The sequence below is a fragment of the Tripterygium wilfordii genome, chromosome 15 (genome assembly GCF_013401445.1).
Source record: "Tripterygium wilfordii isolate XIE 37 chromosome 15, ASM1340144v1, whole genome shotgun sequence".
NCBI classification, from domain to species: domain Eukaryota; kingdom Viridiplantae; phylum Streptophyta; class Magnoliopsida; order Celastrales; family Celastraceae; genus Tripterygium; species Tripterygium wilfordii.
Window position 1 is genome coordinate 2,749,915 of NC_052246.1, and position 19,454 is coordinate 2,769,368.

Sequence of the window (19,454 nt, forward strand, 5' to 3'; positions counted from 1 at the left end):
ATTAGATTGTTTGGTAGTGTTGGTCTTCTTTCCTTGACCCTTCTATCTTTGTGCTGCTTGTGATCCATCCACGTTGGTTCAACTGTGTTGCCTTTTTCTTGTTTCATTCTCTCTTTTGATCTAATCTACATATTGCTATAAATAAGCAATATTCATAGTATTCTCTAATGCCATTAGACCAAAACCAAACGAGACGTGAGAACCACGAGTACCTCATATGACACTCATGTGTGTGATATTTCATAAATATCTCGAGTTCGAGCCTCTCCCTTCTTCCCTTGTATTTTAAAAAAAAAAAACACACAAAACCTGAAGTATTAATTGTTCCACCGGCCACCTGCAGGTAAACCATGCATAAATGCTCCAGAAAAACTCTAAATTCTCAGGAAATTTGAAAAGTTTTTAAATTTTTTTTTTTTAAGTTTAGAAACAAGCTGTGATGGAAACAAAAACCCTTTAAAGGGTTCAATAATCACGCATAAAGGTTTTCATAGGTAAGGTTTAGGAAGAGAGATTCAAACGCATAATTTAGAGTGAGGGTGATTAAATGCTAATTAATCATCAGACCACATGAGCTCTTCAAAGCATTGAGGTTTGATAAAATTATATATTATACTTAGATTTATACCTCAATTTGACTTTATTTTGTACCTCTTTGTTGAAATAATCATGCATATTAGGAGACTTTTCTTGGTTTTGATTTTCAGGAACATTAATGCAAAAAAGTAGTGAAAAGAGACAAGAGGACCATGTTGGTTCCTGAAGGAATTCCAGAATTAGTTCATTTGAAAAAAAAAGAAAGTGGTGTACCAAATGTCATTCAAGTGGTTGACTGGTCAAAGATAAAGCGCCAACCAGAGAAACTAAACTGGGAACAATTTGGTATATATTTCTCAGTCGGCTGAGATTGATGTGGTTGGTAAGAGTAAGACACCTTCCATAGTTCCATGGTGGTGAGGGGGTATAGATATTTTCAAATTACAGACAAATCCCAACTTCTGGGAGAAATTCTCTTATTTGATTGGAAATCATGCTGAAACTTGTACCTCTGCTCTTCCGTAAAAGTGCGGAGAAATTCAAAGGTTGTTGGTCAGAGAGATGTTCCTGCAGTATGAAGACCATATTTTTCAGGAGAGAAGGTAAATGTCAGAGTGGATGAAAGTCTTGAGCTTCTATGGGTCTCAAACCTTCCTAAATTGGAGAGTATATGCATGGAAATGGAAGGATTTGGTCAAAGTACACAATACTCCACAAAATCAATGAAAACTACATAGTTAACACTGTTCTATCACAATAACTTTGTAAAAATGAACATCATCATTGCAAGAGAATGAAACTGCTAGAGCCTAGAGGGAGCAGCAACAATGGAGCCGTCAGGCTTCATTGTAATTTGAAAGACAGTCGCCAGCTGCATTATCCTCGGTCAATTCCTGTGCGCCAACGCACCAGAGATCATGAGCCGTGATAACAAACAGGGTCTCACATTATCAATCAGTGGCAACTGAACAAACCATGCTAGTAAATTGTTACAATGCATTGACTTTACCTCCTTCACATCCTCCGTTGCCATCAAAGCAGACCGTCACCTGCAGTACTCAACCTCAGAAACAAAGCTTCACTTTAAGTACTCATCCTGTAGACTGGATGTCATTGACCTCGTAGAAGATATATATTGCTTCTGTTTCTCTTTGAGCACCTCAAATCTTTTATTTACTTCCTCACTCTCTCTAGAAAGCCGTGAGATATCTTTTTGGAGTTCGCCAAGGGTGCCGCCCTCATCAAGCTCGGGCCCAATAGCGAAACGAGTGTATGCTATTCTGTTTATTTGATTGAAGGCAAACTGAACTTTGAACCCTGCATTCTGCAAAATTTTGCAGTGGTGCCACCACTCCATAAGCAAAATTTTGTTGACATCCATTACCTTAATATTGCACATGTTATCAATGACACTGGCAAAAAACGTAAGACAAAAGGTCTTCATCCTTGGACCTAAATCAGTCTCAGCACCAAAATCTCCATATTTGGAAAACAGGCCTTCTAGAATGGGGGCCAGATTCCGCGGAACCTTGTAGTTTCCAATGCTAACAAATTGTGAGTCTCCATTCCACAGTATCCTTTCACCCTTTTGTACGTCGTTCAGGAGCCTTTCCCCCATAAATCGTATGAAAGTCTTCTCAGAATATGAGTTAAATTTTAGATTGCTGGAGACATTTTCATGTGGAGACTTCAGCAGTTCTTCTCTGATTACATTTATCTCCTCATCAAGAGACTTATCAGCAGCTATAAATTCCTCCTTTTCTTCTTCAGTGAGCATTTCAATAAAATCATCTAAAGTTGAGCCCTTTTTGACTGCTTCAAGAGCACGCTGTCTATCTGGCCGTCGTAACTTTACATTTGGTTTTTCTCCACTCAGCAATAGTAACACCTGGGCATGCAGATAAAGTTAGGATGACAAAATGTGATGTCTAGAAAGTAACTTGTAAAATTATCACCATACTATTTGAGTATTAGTTTGGTGATTGCTCTCCAGATTCTTTCTTTTGATGCTTTCATCAAGCGAATGAACTGAAAGTATTTGCTAGGTAAATCAATTATATTCTCGCACATTGCACGAAAAGAAAAGAACAGAAGCAATAGCATCATGGCTAATTCTAAGAACACAATGAACAATGTAAGATTCAGTTTATATATAGTTTGAACCATAGGCGTACCTCGAAGATCACACAACTCATATGAACAGAAAAATCACACAGTGCACAATAATAAACACATTCCTCTGGATCTCGTTCTGTCTCACATGCATCACAATAAAACTCATCCAGGTCATCTTCAACAACGCAATCTTCAAGGGTGAGGGGATCCATGTGACATATCGATTTGAATGTTTCCGGTAGAGGAGCACATAAAAGATGGAGATTGAAATCACAATCCACACAACGTAGATAGGAAGTTCCATGATATTTCGAACGACAGACTTGACAGATGAGGTGCTCATAGACCTGCTTGATGAAAGCAAGTAAGTGCCCATGACCTTCATATTTTACTAAGGGCCTTAGTGCAGCACATTCAACATGCAGGTTGAAATCACAGCTCACACAGTTGTAGCTGAAGCCTTTAAAATGCTTAAGACAGGCGTTGCATTTCACATATCTTGTAGAAGAGGATGCAGTAATGTAGAGGTTGAGAGAATGCTGGGGGTGAAAAGGGTGCTGGATATGTCAGGGTAATTTAACACAAGATTCGTGGAGAACAAAGTTACATCTGAAGCAACCGTAGGCTGTGCCCTCGACAGGTTTTTCACATGCATCACAGTATACTTTGTCATCCTCCTCCTCGTAAATGTGTAAGAAATGCTTGTGACTGAAATGGTTAATTGTATTATCTCCCTCGTTGAGTCTTACCTCAGTGATTATGCAGCGAAGATGAGCAATATAGTTGCACTCGATACAAAAATAAAAAGGTCGCTCGGCATATATTTCGATCTTGCATGCATCACATATATTCTTGGCCACAAGATCTTGGACGTCATTTGTGTAAGTAAGGGTAAGATGATGTTTGTGGGATTTCTGTGCGATTGTAGCAGGTACCGGATCTGATCCGCATTGGATGTGGAAATTGATGTCACACTTCACACAGCGAACAAAGATATCTTCACAATCCACACCACAGGCCGCGCACCAATAGTCTTGGTGAGATACACCGTCAAAAAGAGCAAGAAGATGCTTGACACCTTCGTATGATATAGTAGGCATTAGCAAAGCACATTTGATGTCTAGGCGGAACTCACATGCATCACAGCAGTAGGTGCAGCCATAACAAAGATCCCCACATGCTTTGCACTGATAGTTTACTCCATCTATGTAGTCATTGAGGGTGAGCCTGTGGGGGTGAAAGTGATGAAGGATAGATTGAGGCAACTCGGTACATTTTTTGTAGATGTAATATAAGCATTTACTGCAGTAGTAGCTCGGACCACGAATATATTCATTGCAGACATTGCAGCGAACTAGATCATATTTCTCCCCCTCATCCAGGGTCAACAAATGCTGGTGGCTAAAATGTCTTATGGTCCTCTCTCTGAATTGTACCTCAGATATTGCACAAGAAAGATGCAACACAAAGTTACATTTTGCACAACAGTAAACATAATCATCTGATGCGAATCTTTTCCTGCAAGCATTACAGGAATACTCTCTCGAGAAAAACTTGTCAAAGACTATTTCAGCATGGGTAAGGTTGAGGTGGTGGTCATGACCTTGTATTGCAACAGTGGGTGGTACTGCATCATCAACACCACAGAGAACATGATAATTGACATCGCAATCCACACAACGGACAAATACACCATCACAATGGCCACCACAAGCCTCACACTGGCCTTCACTACGCGAATTCTTAAAGGGAGTAAGTAGGTGCTCATGGCCTTCAGATTTTAGAGTAGGAGTAAGCAAAGCACATTCAACACCTATCTTGAAACCACACTCATCGCAGCAGAAAGCAAAACCAGATCGATCGTCACCACAGGCATTGCAGCAATACAAATCTGCATCTGGAGTGAGGGTGAGAGGGTGGAGTGGATGGAAAAGGTGCTGAATTTCCATAGGCAAATCAGCACAACCCTTGTGCAGAAAGTAATCGCATTGGCCACAACCAATTGTTGGACCCAATATCAAATCCTTACACATCTGACATTGTACTTGACGATTCTCTTTATGTTCATGCCTCAAGGGATGTTGGTGGAAATGTTGAATCTCCATCTCCATATTTATTCACTGACGAACATCAAATGTGAGTGACAATAAGGAAACAGAAATTACAAGTTCTTAAAATCGATCCCAAATTACAAATACTGTTTGTGTGGTTAAGTTCATCATAATTTCCTAAAACGCCTCTGCAATTGGGATCTTAACCATACCCGACTACAATCAGGAATATACTACGCAATTAACACTCAAATAAGTAACCCAATAGCCCAAAATAGCAGATGATGAATAGAACAACGAAACCCAGAGGACAGATCAAACAAGTTCAGTTCAAGCTCAAGAAAAATAAACTTTCTCCATATTATAAAGCACAAGCAAGAAATTCAATTAACAGAAAAATAAAGCACGGAGTTTTGAGCATACTCACCTTGAAGAGCAGAGTATGAAGAGCATACCACTCTAGCTTCTTCCAAATCTCTACCTCTCAGAGATCAAAACTTTTCAGATTACACATCAGAATCTTCACGAAGCGCCATTCATATTTCTGAAAGATCACTTTCTTGCTTGGCCCACGCCTTTGAGTACATTAAGTCATTGAAATGACGCCTAGTCAATCAGTTATTCAGTTTAATACACATGACAGCCTAATAATTTTATTCCATGATCTATTAATGGACAGACTCATTTTATCGTATTTATGTAAACTTAGAAATAATTAACCCTGAAAAAGTAGAAAAATCATGAGGCCTAATGGGCCAGCGAACAGTCACATTAATAGATCAAGGATCAAACTCAGTTCTGATTGGGCCTATACTAGAAATTGAGAACTTGAACTGGTTAGATCAGATGTATTGGGCCCTATTGTTATCAGTTTGAGATTTGTTGGGCCAAATTTCTTTTTTTTGAAGTTAAGTTTCTTTCGTTGAGAAGAAAAAACAGCAAGAAATCATACGCTGCGTTTCGATTCTCAAAGGAAGATCACAAAACCCCGAAAATCAAACCAAGCCAAACCAAACCAAATCCAGAAAAAGATTCCACATAGAGAGAAGCAGCAGCCACTATTGGTTCTTATTTTTTGCCCTAGAAGAAGAAAACATATTTGTAATCAGGATATTGTGTGTTCTGACTTCTGAGCGTCAAGAAACAGGCCAGACGCACACTCATATACGTATTCAGCAGGTCCGACCTGAGTTTTTAACTGGACTAGAGTCTTTACCGTGTCATCAGATTCACTGATAGCCCTTTACATGACAGCTCAGTCCAATCCATACATGCAGAGAAAGGGATGTCGGAACATCCACACACGCAACACCGAACAGATCCGATACCATTCCGGTCTCTCCGGTGGCCATAGCGATTAACACGACGTTACCTTACAATTCTGTCTTCGGTGATTCCGGCTTCCCTGGCGTGAAGAACTCCGGTTGCCGGTCCCTGTTCTCTCCTAATCGAGCGAGGAATCGACGTGGCGGCTCTTTTTCTCTACACCACTGCGCCTGGCTCTCGCTTGTCTTCTTCGACAGCACTGTCCATTGTTGGCATCGTTTTAAGCACTGGGAGGGTTGCCCTAACCGTCTCCTTTGCCTCTCAATCGCAGCCTGACTGAATGGGAGCGACGGGAGAAGTTGTCGCTTAAGCAGAATTTGACACATACTGAACATTATATGCACAATGTATTGCCTATCATTAATCAATTACGTCCCGGTTCTGCCTTTTGCATATTTACTTCTATTCGAATTCCTAATCTTACTATTATACTATGCTGTTTATTTAGAGGACTACTTATAACAGAATGCTAAAAGGTTCCATCTTTGTTCTTTTTGCTTCTTTTGTTGATTTGTTTATGCAGTGGGACATTAGGGGTAATCATACAGTCTTCTATATATCTTCTCACCCTATTGCACAAAAGCCATGAAAGTTGAAGTTGAACCCAGAATCTTTTTGCATCGATCTATTTGTTATGATCACACAAGGGGTTTAACATTTTCTGTCTCACTTCAAGTGTTCCCTAGCATTGTTCTTCCCTGTGAATTGGAGCGCTCAGAGAAGACTTACTCTGCTTGGAACAAAATCAGTCAGCGGAATGAATTCGATTTTGACACCAGGGATTGATGCAAATCTATTTTGTAAAAAGCCAATCCTCTTTTTCTTGAAAGTTGTAAAAAGAGTAGGTATTGCTACAATGGGATGGAATGAGCAGGGCTGGAGGAGATGATTTAAAAAGGAAAGTTTTCTGCTTTCCACGTTCACCTCCTTTGACTCATGGGCAAAGTATGGAGGTGATCGGATTTCCTCTGAGGAAGAATTGGCATTTGGTGTGGTACTTTCGCCTGTTTGTTTTCCATTGCTGCGAAATTTTTATCTGTTTTTTTTACAAATAATAGGAAAAATAAACTTCATTTCAGTTAATTGTATCTCAAACTCTTCCACAGGTACCACATCGACTATTGTGCAATCAAAATCAAACTAGTGATGAACACCTCATGGCAACGGTTGGGCAGAGTGACAAAGGATCTTCTCACAGACAACTCAAAAGGCCCTGGAAGCAGCAGAAATTCTGCTCAGTTAAGTCTTTACAATCTGCCTAGTATAATTATGAGTTTTCTCATGACTGGTTTCTTATCACAATGTTGTTGAGTTGACTCAGCTTTTAAACATAAGCTCTTATTATAAAGTTAGAGTAGGCCCATTTGTTCCCATGGCATGATGGAAAGGTCAACAAAAGCAAGAAGGAATAGGGATGATTTCTGTTATTTTTTATTGATATACACTCTCTTACTGATGGAATGCAATTTGAAAAGTCAGCAAGGCCTTTGGTTGGAGCTCCTAAGATTTAAAGCAAACTGGATAAGATGATGACAGGAGACTTTTCACGTTGGTCAAAATTAGGGTTCTTGACTACTTTTGAAATGCTGAAGTTGGCTTTCTGAAGTTGAAGTTGAAGTTGAAGTTGAAGTTTGGGTGAGAAGTCGACCCCTCACTAATCAACTCCTAGATGTTCTTACTTTACTGATAATTATCTTGTCACACATACAACTTTTTATCTTACTGTACTGATAATTATCTTGTCGCAGAACATGGTGTTAAACCTTCTGCTTTTCTAGATGTTCTGGTTCGGGCCACTGTTTGAATACTTGTCAAGAAGGGGAATCTTGATTTTTTTTCATAAAAAGATAAACAATGCTCGTGCACAAGGCTATCGCAGTGAGGGGGTCGGGAACAAACACGATATAACTAGACCTTACTCCCACATAATATGTGAGGAGATTGTTTCGAGGAATTGAACCTATGACCTTCAAGTCGCACACTTGCACCCCTGCATTCATGATAAATTAAGAATAACGAGTATAGTAGACATTTACTTTGATAGCTTTGAATTGCCTTTTGTACATAGGAGTGTCTTGCTGTGGTCTTTCTGTATTCTTATTTATTGCTAATGTTCCTCTAAGTCTTTAAGTTTTTGGCATCGAGGTCCTATCTTGTTGCACACTACCTGTATTAAGGTTGCATCACATTCTTGATTCCTTGACAAATCAGTCTATGACTAAGGTTTATGTTTCTTTATTTTTTTAAAAATTTTTATGACATCTGGCATAGTGCACTGAGTTTTGAATTGTCTTTCTTCTCACCAACCAGTGGCTTCCCCCTCACATTCTGCGGACATTCTAGACTTCTAGTTTCTCCTAGCTCATTTTAAGTTTTACTTTTAAAACCTGCACACACGATGAAGTTTTTTTGGTCTACCTACTTACAGAAAAGCAAGTTATTTGAGTTAATTTGGTTCTCTGTATATATTGTCTTCATCACCACATGCATTGATCATCAGAAATTGGGAATGTCCAGAATATCAAAAGGGCAAAAAGTAAATAAACGCAAAGATTTTTTTTACAGGCACTTTTTTTTAAAAAAAAATTATGTGGTAATGACTGTTTGGCTCTGCAGTAGCCACATCTTCTTGGAGAAGCCTGGATCAGTCACTTATTTATGATGCTTTGATGGTTACATGTCCTTTCATCATCTCATCTGTGTTGTGATTCCATGTCTCTTGGGTGGGTCGTAATATTAAGTCTGAAAACTGTTCCCAACATGTATATTTGCCTTGAGCTGTTTATAGATCAAAAGGAAAAAAAAAAAATTGAAATATATATATATGTTCTCATTTATTAGAGTAGAAAGATATAGGCTGACCCTTGCTGCATTAGTACAATATTGATATCTTTCAACATCACAATTTATGAGCATTTGAGTTCTTAACTACTATTGCAAACTTTTTAACCTCCACAATGCTCTCTATTTATTCCTATTAACTTATCATGACTGTATTCTTGTATATCCTTATTTCTTCAGCAATACTAGTTTCTACTCTCTGATTTGAACTTGTGTCAGCATCATTGGCTATTTTGTTAAATCTTCTATACTTGTTTAAGAATGTCTTGAACTGCCTTACAAGTACAGATTTTTTGCTGACAAATTTTGCATGGATCCATATTAATCAGTCATTACTTCCACTGCAGGAAAGAAAATGGATTGGACATATTGATTACCATCTCTGAATTAGTAGCTTTTGTTGATTGACCCTCTGACTTGAGCTTTATGACAGTGGTGGCCCTGGACATAAAAATAGACATGATTGGTTATGGTTTGATCAAAAATATGTGCACTCCTTTTTGCATTATCTCATAAGGTTTTGTAATGGTTGTGTAATGCGAGTCTGGGGACTTGCATCATGCTGGAAGGTTGCCGTTTTGTCTGATAGCTTAAGCTCCACTATTTGATCTGAATGAATATTGTTATATGTTGGGGAATCTGTCTGGCTAATCTTCAATGAAGATTACAGCTCAAGTCAAGAGCCCACATGAGGCCTTTTGCTGGAGAAACTTACAGGGACGTTATGGTATATGATCACAGTTCACACTAAAAATTTATTAGCCCATTAGATATTTGATAAGTTTGCATGGTCTCTCCACATATAGAGTCAATCAGCATAGCTGTTGGTGCTCAATCTACAATTGAAAAAAGAGTTAAAGGTGGGGCATCAAAGAGGTTCAGACAGTCAAGTCAGTAAGGCAGATCGGATCAGGGGATCCGATGGGGTTTGGATGGTAAAAATTAAACTGTAGCCATTAATTTTGAGAATTTATATTGAGAAATTTAAGTTCAACTCTATATTTAGATGTTTGTGTTGGTGGTTTACATTGGCTTAAAAGCAATAATTTATTATCATAAAAAAAGAAAAGAAAAACATCACTGCCCAGGTGGTCAGATCAGATAATTAGTGTTCCAATATTTGGCTTGTTCTTAACAGATTGGATGCTGAATTAAGAAGCTTTTATACCCCACCACCATGGAAGAGTATGTGAGAAATGAGAATATGCATGTATACATGTATATGTATATGATGCATTGCGTAATACACAATCCTTGTGTGTGTGTGTGTGTGTATATATATATAGAGATGGAGAAGACGCCGGGAAAGTGGCATGTGCAAGCATATAATGGTGCGTATGTTTGGCGGTTGGGGGTTTCAGAAAACCTGGAGAAACGCCACGCACGTTCTAACACCTCATATTCTGGGACCTCTATTTACAGCCTGTGCCAATCTGTTCTTGTCTCTCTTCATTTTTTCTTTTTTCTTTTTCTTTAAAAAATTATATTTTTAGTATTATCGTCAATTCCTTTTTTTTCTTAATTACATGTATATAACTATTTATACCTTAGTACATGTGTGATTAGATGCCTTTTTTTTTTTTCTTGATAAGATGGTAAATCCATATTTTTTTTAATCACATTTTCATCGCCATTCCCTTGGTCGAAAGCCGATTCTTTTCCAACTTCTTGTGATTTTGATGTCACATTTTTATGTGGAGACCACGTTAAAATTTTAAAATAATCACGGTAGGTATGCCAGAAGCCGCTAACATTAATGTAAATTAACCATGACGTAAATAGAATTTCGACAATTAGTACAGCTAGTCTCCAGTTCATAGACTTGTCATGTCAATATTTAAATACGAAATCGATTTCACATAACTCAACCTAGTGATTTATTAGTAGGAGGGATTTGAACTCTCCGACATTGTGATTCGTAGTCACGTACTCTAATCTTTTGAGCTATAGACCCTGCCCCATCTTCATTGGATATGTTCCCATGGGTATCCCAAAAGAAAGAAGATTTCCTCTCCCGTTGGAATCAATAGAAAAGGTAAATCTCTTATGATACACCAGATCCCACTCGGTTATTAATAGAGTGAATAGATCTACCATTTCTTGAAATCTCTCATTTGATTCAAAATCATGGTGTAAGTTGTATCTTCCATGTTCTGGTCATCGCTCATCTCTTTACACATCAACAAAACATTTTATGCGCTTAAGTATCATTAAGTGATATGACATAGAAGAACAAAATTGTGCAGATCTGAAGTATTCAAAGTGAATTGGTAAACGTAAAAAAGACAATATTATTAGTATGTTTGGATCGATAATTTCAACATTATGCTTTCTAAACAAAACTTATATAAAATCATGTATAGAGAGAGAGAAATCGAACTCACAATCGAAGCCACAACATTATACTAGGAACTGAGCTCTTATAATGACATGATTAAAAGTGGTGTTAGGACACATTATCCTGCAGTTAGGTGATGGATCTAAAAGGGCAAAATCCCTAATCACATGGAACTTATTAAATTAGTCAGATGGGGGGAGCCAGAGACAAGTTGCTTTAAGTAAAGCATTCTGGCGATCATGATCTTGATCGGGATCTTAATAAATTTAATAATTAATTAATCAAGAAAAAGAAAGAAGGAAGAGTATTAATTATGGGATTAAAATTCCCTAAATCATCATTCACAACCTGTATTTATAGTGGCGTGGCATTTCGTGTGGTATTGATGAAAATCGCACAGCAGAAAATCATGAATTTAAAGACTTTGTGGGTACTCATCAGGTGTGTTATTACTCTTTCAGCTTCAGCCAGAGTGGCTCCGTGGTAAAAAAACTAACCATGGTTAAGTATTAACCAGCGTAGATATTCTGATTCCTCTTTGTACTTCCCATGTCGAGTTTGTTCCAGCTCAAATATTACCCATTATTATACATATTTAGTAAAATAAATTATTACAAGAAAAAGAAGGGGACAGAATTCAATGCATCTCGTTGTCGGAAAAGGAAGCTCGTGGACCAGTTGGAAACTGCCACGTCAATAAAGGTTATAAAGTCAGCTGGATACATTGAAGATAATAGTAGGACAGGTGGCAGCGAATCGTTACAGGGATGGGCGCTACTCTTTGCGTTTTGTATGGGAGCGCCTACTCTTCAAGTTTACTTTCTATATATATATATATTTTTAAAAAATGTATTTATTAATTATTTACAACGGATATATATCTATAAAAAAAACCTAAAAATGGGGTTTTTAACAATTATTAGCAGCAAAGTGAAGAGCCGCTGACAACACAGCATCTCGTTTGTTTTATCATTTCACACACAAACACAAACACAAACTCTCTCTCTCTCTTGTGTCTTTCTCTCTCTTAATCATCATCATCATCCTCATAATCGTCGTCTCCATTCAACTCTGTCTGTTTCTCTCTGTGCATTTATCATTTTTTCTCTTTCCTCCACAAGCTCACTCACCCTCCCCTTTTTGGACAGTACAGGGTTGCAGTGGACTTGATGATGTGGGTAGTGGTGATTATTCTCTTCTTCTTATTCTGCTAATATCTCTCTCTCTCTCTCTTCTCTTTTGCTTCTTTACTGCTGGAATTCTTCTTCTACAAAGTACAAGCGCGTATATAAAGATTAAATCTTTTGTATTTTTTTTTACTTATCCGGAATAAATAAATCAAATCTGAAGAGGGGATGCAGCAGCACTAACTCATAGGAGTTCTCTGTCTACCTCTTTTTTATCTTTCTTTCTTTCTTTCCAGTTGTCTAAACCACCCCCGCTCTCTCTTCTCTCTTTTTTCTTTCCTTTTTTTAACAACCTATTCATCTTTCACCAATCTTTCCCTTGCCCCCCACCACCCATTTCTCATCAACCAAACAGCACCCCACTCCCTCTCTCTCACAGAGAGGAGGGTGTGTAGAGCAAGAAAAACCCGATTGGTGTCAGATTCAAGAATGAAGAGAAAGTTTGTTCAGCTCTGCCGCAAGTTATACTTGATTAGAATCAGAATTCTTCATTGAAACAAAAAGATGCAACGAGGAGGAGGAGGAGGATCACAATCCCTATATGGGTTGTCCACATCAACGGCCGAGATTGCTCCTCCTGCAATTGCAAGTTCTGACACCCACTTGATGCAACAGCCAGTAGAAGCTGCCTCACCCATCAGCAGCAGACCACCTGCCGCCGCCAGTTTAGATGAGCTTATGGGATTGGCAGCATCAGCTGGGGCAGATGAAGATGCACCAGAAGGCGGTGGTGGAGGAGGAGGAGGTGGTGGTAGTGGTGGGGGCAATAGGTGGCCCAGACAAGAAACATTGGCGCTAATCAAGATTAGGACTGAAATGGATAGTGCCTTTCGTGATGCCACCGTCAAAGGCCCTCTGTGGGAAGATGTTTCCAGGTAAATATATATAAATATGCAAACTTTAGCAATACCCACTTCAGATTTCTTCTACATAAACTCTCTAGGTTTGCTAATGTGGGTGAAATAGTAAAATCAATCGGAACTTTGTCGGGTATTCTTCATTTTCTCTCTCTCTCATTCTGCACAAACGCACATGGTTTCTTTCTTCTTCTCTTCTATCATTTTCTATATCACAAATCACGAGTTTGGCATCTTTTCTTTTGCTTTCTCCAAATCCAGAAAATGGCCTTGATCCGCTGCATGAATTTCACCCAATTCCCTTCATTATCTTACTTGATTAGTTCCAATGAAAAATTGAAAATCCGGAGGGGGAATTTTATTCTGATTTTCCCTCTCTCTCTCCCTCTACAGTAGCACTACCAAAGTCCTTTTTTATACACAGTATATAAAATCAAACTAAACTTTCCTTGCAGCAGTGCAAGGACAGTGGGCCTGATGCTATGAAAGCGAAGGGAGCGAGGTTCTCTCATCATGTTAATCATCATATGTAATTAAACCTATAAAAAATACAATCAAAGTTGACGATCTATGGAGATATATATACATATATATGAAGGCGAAGGGAGCCAGGTTCTCTCATCATGTTAATCATCATATGTAATTAAACCTATAAAAAATACAATCAAAGTTGACGATCTATGGAGATATATATATATATATATAGATTTGTTATTATTAGTCCTTTCCTTTTTGTTTTTCGATGAATTGAAGTGTTGTCTGCATCATCAATATAGAAAACTAGCGGAGCTTGGATACAGAAGAAGTGACAAAAAATGCAAAGAGAAGTTCGAGAACGTACACAAATACTACAAGCGAACAAAGGAAGGCCGAGCCGGTCGTCAAGATGGCAAGAACTATAAATTCTTTGAACAGCTGGAAGCTCTCCATAAAACCACCGCCTCCACCAGCACCCACGTGTCTGCCTCCCAAGCAATACCTGCTACCGCCACCACGGCCACAGCAGAAGCCTCCGCTAGCCTTGATGTCTCTCCTGTCTCTATTGGAATCCCAATGCCGACGTCATCAGTGAGAATTACTCAACCACCGCCTACTACTTCTTCTGTCCGGATGTCATTGAATGTGTTTCCTCATAATCTGAGTGCCGCTGCCATGCCGTTACCGCCCACGTCGCTCATTGGATCTGCTGCTCCAGCGGTTACGACAGGTGGGGCCAATATTGGAATTAGCTTTTCATCGAGCAGTTCGTCTTCTTCTTCTCAGGGTACTGAAGATGATTATGACGAGGACGATGATGAAACAGAAGGACAACCACTGTCGAACCCAGCTGGCAGCAGCCGAAAACGGAAGAGGCGGTCCGGTGGCAGCAGTGCGAGGAGGATGATGGAATTCTTCGAGAATCTAACGAAACAGGTGATGCAGAAACAGGAGGCGATGCAGAAAAGGTTTTTGGAGGTTATTGAGAAGAGAGAGCAAGATAGGATGATCAGAGAGGAAGCTTGGAAGAGGCAAGAAACGGCAAGATTGAGCCGAGAACACGAACTGATGGCACAAGAGAGAGCAATCTCTGCTTCCAGGGACGCCGCCATTGTGTCCTTTCTACAGAAACTTACTGGGCAGACCATCCAGTTACCTCAACCTGTCACCATCCCCGCATTCACACCACCACCGCCGCCACCACAACCTGTGCCGTCAATCCACGTGACCCCATCAATGCCACCGCGGCCACCACCATCAGTACCCCAACAACCACAGCAACAAAGCAATCAGCCCCAACAAATTCAGCAGCAACAGCAACATTCGCAATCAGTTTCGTCAGAAGCAGTAATGGCAATACCAGAACAGCAAATTCCACCACAAGATGTTAGCGCAAGTGGGAGCTACGAACCGATTTCGTCGAGATGGCTAAAGGCGGAGATACTTACACTAATTAATTTGAGAAGTGGGCTTGAGTCAAGGTACCAAGAGGCGGGTCCTAAAGGCCCACTTTGGGAAGAGATTTCAGCAGGGATGACGAGGTTGGGGTACCAGAGAAATTCCAAGAGATGCAAGGAAAAATGGGAGAACATCAACAAATACTTCAAGAAAGTCAAGGAGAATAATAAGCAACGCCCGGAAGACTCCAAGACCTGCCCTTACTACCATGAACTCGACGCACTTTATAGGAGAAAGGTACTAAGCAGCACCAGCGGAGGTGGCGGTACGAGCACGGGTGGCACTGCAGAACAGTGGCAGCAGCAGGAGAGCACAAACATGGAGCCTTCGCCAGCAACATTGCCGAGCGATGTTCCAGTATTGACAGGAGCAGCACAAGCAGAACAAGCCTCGCAGGCAAGTAATGTAGGCTTGCCAAGTAGCCTTTTTGAAGAAGGAAATGGAGGAGGAGCAACAAAGGAGGTAACTTGTTCTGTAATTTTCAACCTAGTCGTCATTATAATTAGTTATCAGATAAAGGGTATTTTGCTCTTGCTAGCTTAATTAATTTTTGTGGGTAGATTGAGGATTGCACCACTCATATTGATTATTGTTTCCATATTGAAGCCAGAAGACATTATGAAGGAGTTAATGGAGAGGCAAGCAGGGTCAACGCAACAACAGCAGCAATGGCATCAGCAGCAGCGACAACAGTTAACGGTTGATGACTACGACAAGATGGAGGAAGGTGCGGATAGTGAGAATACTGAAGTGGAAGATGAAGATATTGAAGATGATGAGGATGATGAATTAGGAGATGAGAGGAAGATGGATTACAAGATAGAGTTTCAAAGGCAAAACACTGGTGGCGCCTCTAATGGAGGAGGAAATGGAGCAGCCACCTTCACGGCCATGGTTCAATAGAAGCATCAAATTAATGGCAGCAGCAGCTCCAGAGTGCTGTACCATATGTACCTACACCTTTTCAGAAGCTCAAACAGGATAAAGAAAAGGCATAGCAACCTTAAATTCTTCCTTTATACTTCTCATTTTCTTCTTTCTTTTTATCATCTGTCAATGTTCTTCGTGGTCGTCCTCTTCTTTCTTTTCTTCTCTTGATCATCAGATAATTTTTTTCAATTTATTGATTAATTTGTTGGTGAATAAATTACCCTTTTCTAGGAAAAATGGGAAGGAATATTGGTTTAATATCGTAGAGGGGAATAAGCTTTATTTGTAGCAGCAACATCCTCAATGAGAAAAAACAAGCCTGGAAACATGGGGAGTCTGCTTGGAGCAATATTATGTTAAATTATTTTCCATTTTGTAATCATCAGTGCTTTCTTTATTGTTTGTAATTTATCTTTGATCACGTTGATTCTGTAATCTCTCCCTTTAATTTCCACTTGGTTATTATTATTTAAGAGATGTAGAGTGATAACTCATTGGCTTTAATTACAGATTATATGTGTACTTCTGATATATATATGTTACTGGTATTAAGAACGACAAATGCTCTAATTAAGTGAACTTCAATATTGTTTAATTCATTTAATTAATTACATTCTCAAAAAATTTTGCATACTGAATAAAGTTAGTGGGGTTGAGGGGATGGAAAGAAAAGAGAATGGGAGAGAGTAAGGAGAGAGAGCCATGGAATGTGAAACCTGCAAATTGCCAAGCAGCAATAAAAATGGTCTCCCATTAACTCCACTAACACCCCCCATATATAACTTTTGCCAACTAGCAACCAATGTGCATGTTTTCCTATCAGCAAACCCCACCCCCAATGTGCCTTCCTGATGTTTTCTACCCTCCCTTTTTTTTTATTCTAACGAGGCATTTGGTTTGTAATTGTGTGAGATGAGCATAAGATGAGGAAGAGATGAGTGCAAGGTGAGTATAGGGTGAGCATGGTCATGTTTGGTATAAAATAAAGGGTGATCTTAGTGGAATAATATTAATAGTACAATTTTCATACTACCCTCTTTTTTTCTTTATAGAAAATAAAACAATATTTTATAACAAGTATAAAAAAAGTTTTTTACACATCAAAACTCATTTTTCGTTGTGGAGAATAGTCACTCTCACCAATAAATGGTGAAATGAGTTTGAGATTCCACCCTCCAAACTTCAACCAAACAAGATAATATACTAATCATACTCTCATTCCCTTTCAAAACACCAACCAAATGTCCCGTAAATGTTTCTCATCATTAATGTTTGGAGTTAAGGACCATGCAGTGGAAGTAACTACATTGGCTCTGCAATGTCAGTCAGGATCGTCCATTCTGCTTAGGAAAATGTTATTTGTCCCAACATTTTTTGTCCCAAATCTTCCCAATCCCATGTAGCATTGCCACCTAAGCTTGTTGACATGGAAAGCATACTTACATGAATGAAATACATTTGAAATTTAAGTTTCCCTCTTCTCTTTCCACTTCTCTTTTATTCAAATTTTGAAAACCAAATCTCCCTCTTTTATCTCCATATCCTCTCCTACTTCCACCTTCTCTCATATGTCTTTATGCACACTGTTTTTTTGCATTCAAAATTCGATTACATTGTTATTGTTGCACACAAACATTGTGGTTACATTGTTTTTTTGCCAATCAATTGTCAAATTTATCAAAACAATGTAATTTCTAGAATAATGTGAATTGTCAAATTTATCAAAACAATGTAATTTTCAGCAATGTTAATTGCCAAATTTCCAGCACAATGTAAATTGTCAAATTTTCAGAACAACGTAAATAGTCAAATTGATCAAAAATAATGTTATCTTCAATGCTTTTACATTGTTTTTAAAACAATGTCATTTTCAGAATAAACATATATAAGATGGAGAAAAATGTAAAGCATAAACCAACAATGTTTTTTATGTACAAATCAATGTAATTTCCTGACAGACTAGTTACACTGTTATTCATTCAAATGCACTGCATAAACCAATCAAGAATAACAATGTATATATATACATTGTCTCAAAAGCATATTCATTCAAATGGTTGTCAAACACAATGCTACATTGTTTTCCATACAGTGTATCGTCCACAAAGTGCTACATTGTTTTACATTGTTTTTCCAGCAACACAGATTTGTAGTTACATTGTCAACAAAACAACGTATTTTTCCTAATATGTTAAATATAAGTTGGGGAAAAACTGAACTACAAACCAGTCAAAATAACAAGGTAAATATATTGTTTCAATTCATTCATAACATTGTAATTTTAAAAAATAAGAAAAAATAAGTAAGACAAAAAACAAGGCACAAAGACTACTTATCACATTGCTAGAGGTGATTGAAGATGTTGTTGGAGGTGAAGGTGGTTGGAGACTTTGTTGGAGGTGGTTGGAAGCCCGAATCAACAAATTACATTGTCTTGTAAACAATGTAATTGCTCGAGGTCGCAGGATTCCGGTGACTATCTGGCTGAAAAGTGGTTGGGTAAGGTGCACCTCGACATGTGGAGTCCGAATATGGAGTCAGTTGTTGGAGACGTCGCCGGAGGTGACTGGATCGACGCGATTTGTGTCGAGATGTCCTCCTCCTTTTGGTGCGTTTTTCCGACAATACGCACAACGATAGGTGGTATGGAGGGTCGAGAAATAATCGTGGTGGTCAGACGCTTCAGTTCGGTGGGTCAATGGCTCCAATCGGTGGCCGGATGACGGAGCTCCGGTGGTGGCAGTGCTAACTTTCGTGAGAGGGAGGGAGAAGAGAGAGAAAGGGAAGGTAAAAGAGAGAGTGTGTGTGTTTTTATAGAGAGAAAATGCTGATGTGGAAGGATGATGTGGCTTGCCACATAGATATGGGAAGATTTGAGACAATTTTTATTGGGCTATTTAGCAGGGTTGTTCTGCTTACCACTATGGGGCCCAATTTGTATCGACTCTCATTGAAACAGCATAGTATCCTACTTCAGGGCCGTCCAATTCATGTTGTGCTATTCTGTACAATTCTATGTGGGGTATTTTTTGTATGGGTCACTGACTCACTGTTGTATGATGAGACTAAAGGTCTGTATACTATAATGCACATGACAGAGGGTATGGGACAGAAGTTATTGTCACTGTAAAACTCAACCTTGTAGGCCAAGAGATGGAGATATTAATGTTACACCCACAAAGTAATATTTTCATCATTTCTTTATAGGAGCCTGGTAGGCTTATTTTTGAATTGTTTGCACGAGCACTGTTGGGCCTTTAAATCTCATCAGTTATTGAACAGTTCCAACCCAAATAGTCATGAAAAGACATCTGCAATTAAACTCCATTTCCTTGTC

General features: G+C 38.9%; 2 protein-coding genes and 1 pseudogene across 7 annotated transcripts; 2 read left to right on the top strand and 1 right to left on the bottom strand.

The window, feature by feature from the left end:
- Positions 1-1,169: 1,169 nt before the first annotated feature.
- Positions 1,170-5,276, bottom strand: LOC120017268 (annotated as a pseudogene).
- A 442-nt stretch (positions 5,277-5,718) lies between these two features.
- LOC120016510 lies at positions 5,719-9,844 on the top strand. 5 transcript variants are annotated; one of them, XR_005471992.1, is made up of 3 exons: positions 5,719-7,018; positions 7,136-7,664; positions 9,218-9,844. XR_005471992.1 is itself a non-coding variant. In XM_038869319.1 (3 exons), the coding sequence occupies exons 1-3, from the start codon at positions 6,896-6,898 to the stop codon at positions 9,276-9,278; spliced, it is 321 nt and encodes a 106-aa protein (XP_038725247.1). In that variant the 5' UTR covers positions 5,719-6,895; the 3' UTR covers positions 9,279-9,844. The 5 variants fall into 5 exon arrangements, 2 of the variants coding, with proteins under 2 accessions (XP_038725247.1, XP_038725248.1); XR_005471994.1 differs by lacking the exon at positions 9,218-9,844 and having other exon boundaries at positions 7,136-7,267; positions 7,509-8,303; XR_005471993.1 differs by lacking the exon at positions 9,218-9,844 and having other exon boundaries at positions 5,719-6,376; positions 6,553-7,018; positions 7,136-7,268.
- Positions 9,845-12,171: 2,327 nt separating this feature from the next.
- LOC120016943 (trihelix transcription factor GTL1-like) lies at positions 12,172-16,624 on the top strand. 2 transcript variants are annotated; one of them, XM_038869954.1, is made up of 3 exons: positions 12,172-13,270; positions 14,029-15,649; positions 15,798-15,947. In XM_038869954.1, exons 1-3 carry the CDS (start codon positions 12,900-12,902, stop codon positions 15,807-15,809), a joined length of 2,004 nt encoding a protein of 667 aa, XP_038725882.1. In that variant the 5' UTR covers positions 12,172-12,899; the 3' UTR covers positions 15,810-15,947. The 2 variants fall into 2 exon arrangements, with proteins under 2 accessions (XP_038725882.1, XP_038725881.1); XM_038869953.1 differs by having other exon boundaries at positions 12,173-13,270; positions 15,794-16,624.
- The last annotated feature ends 2,830 nt before the right edge of the window (positions 16,625-19,454 follow it).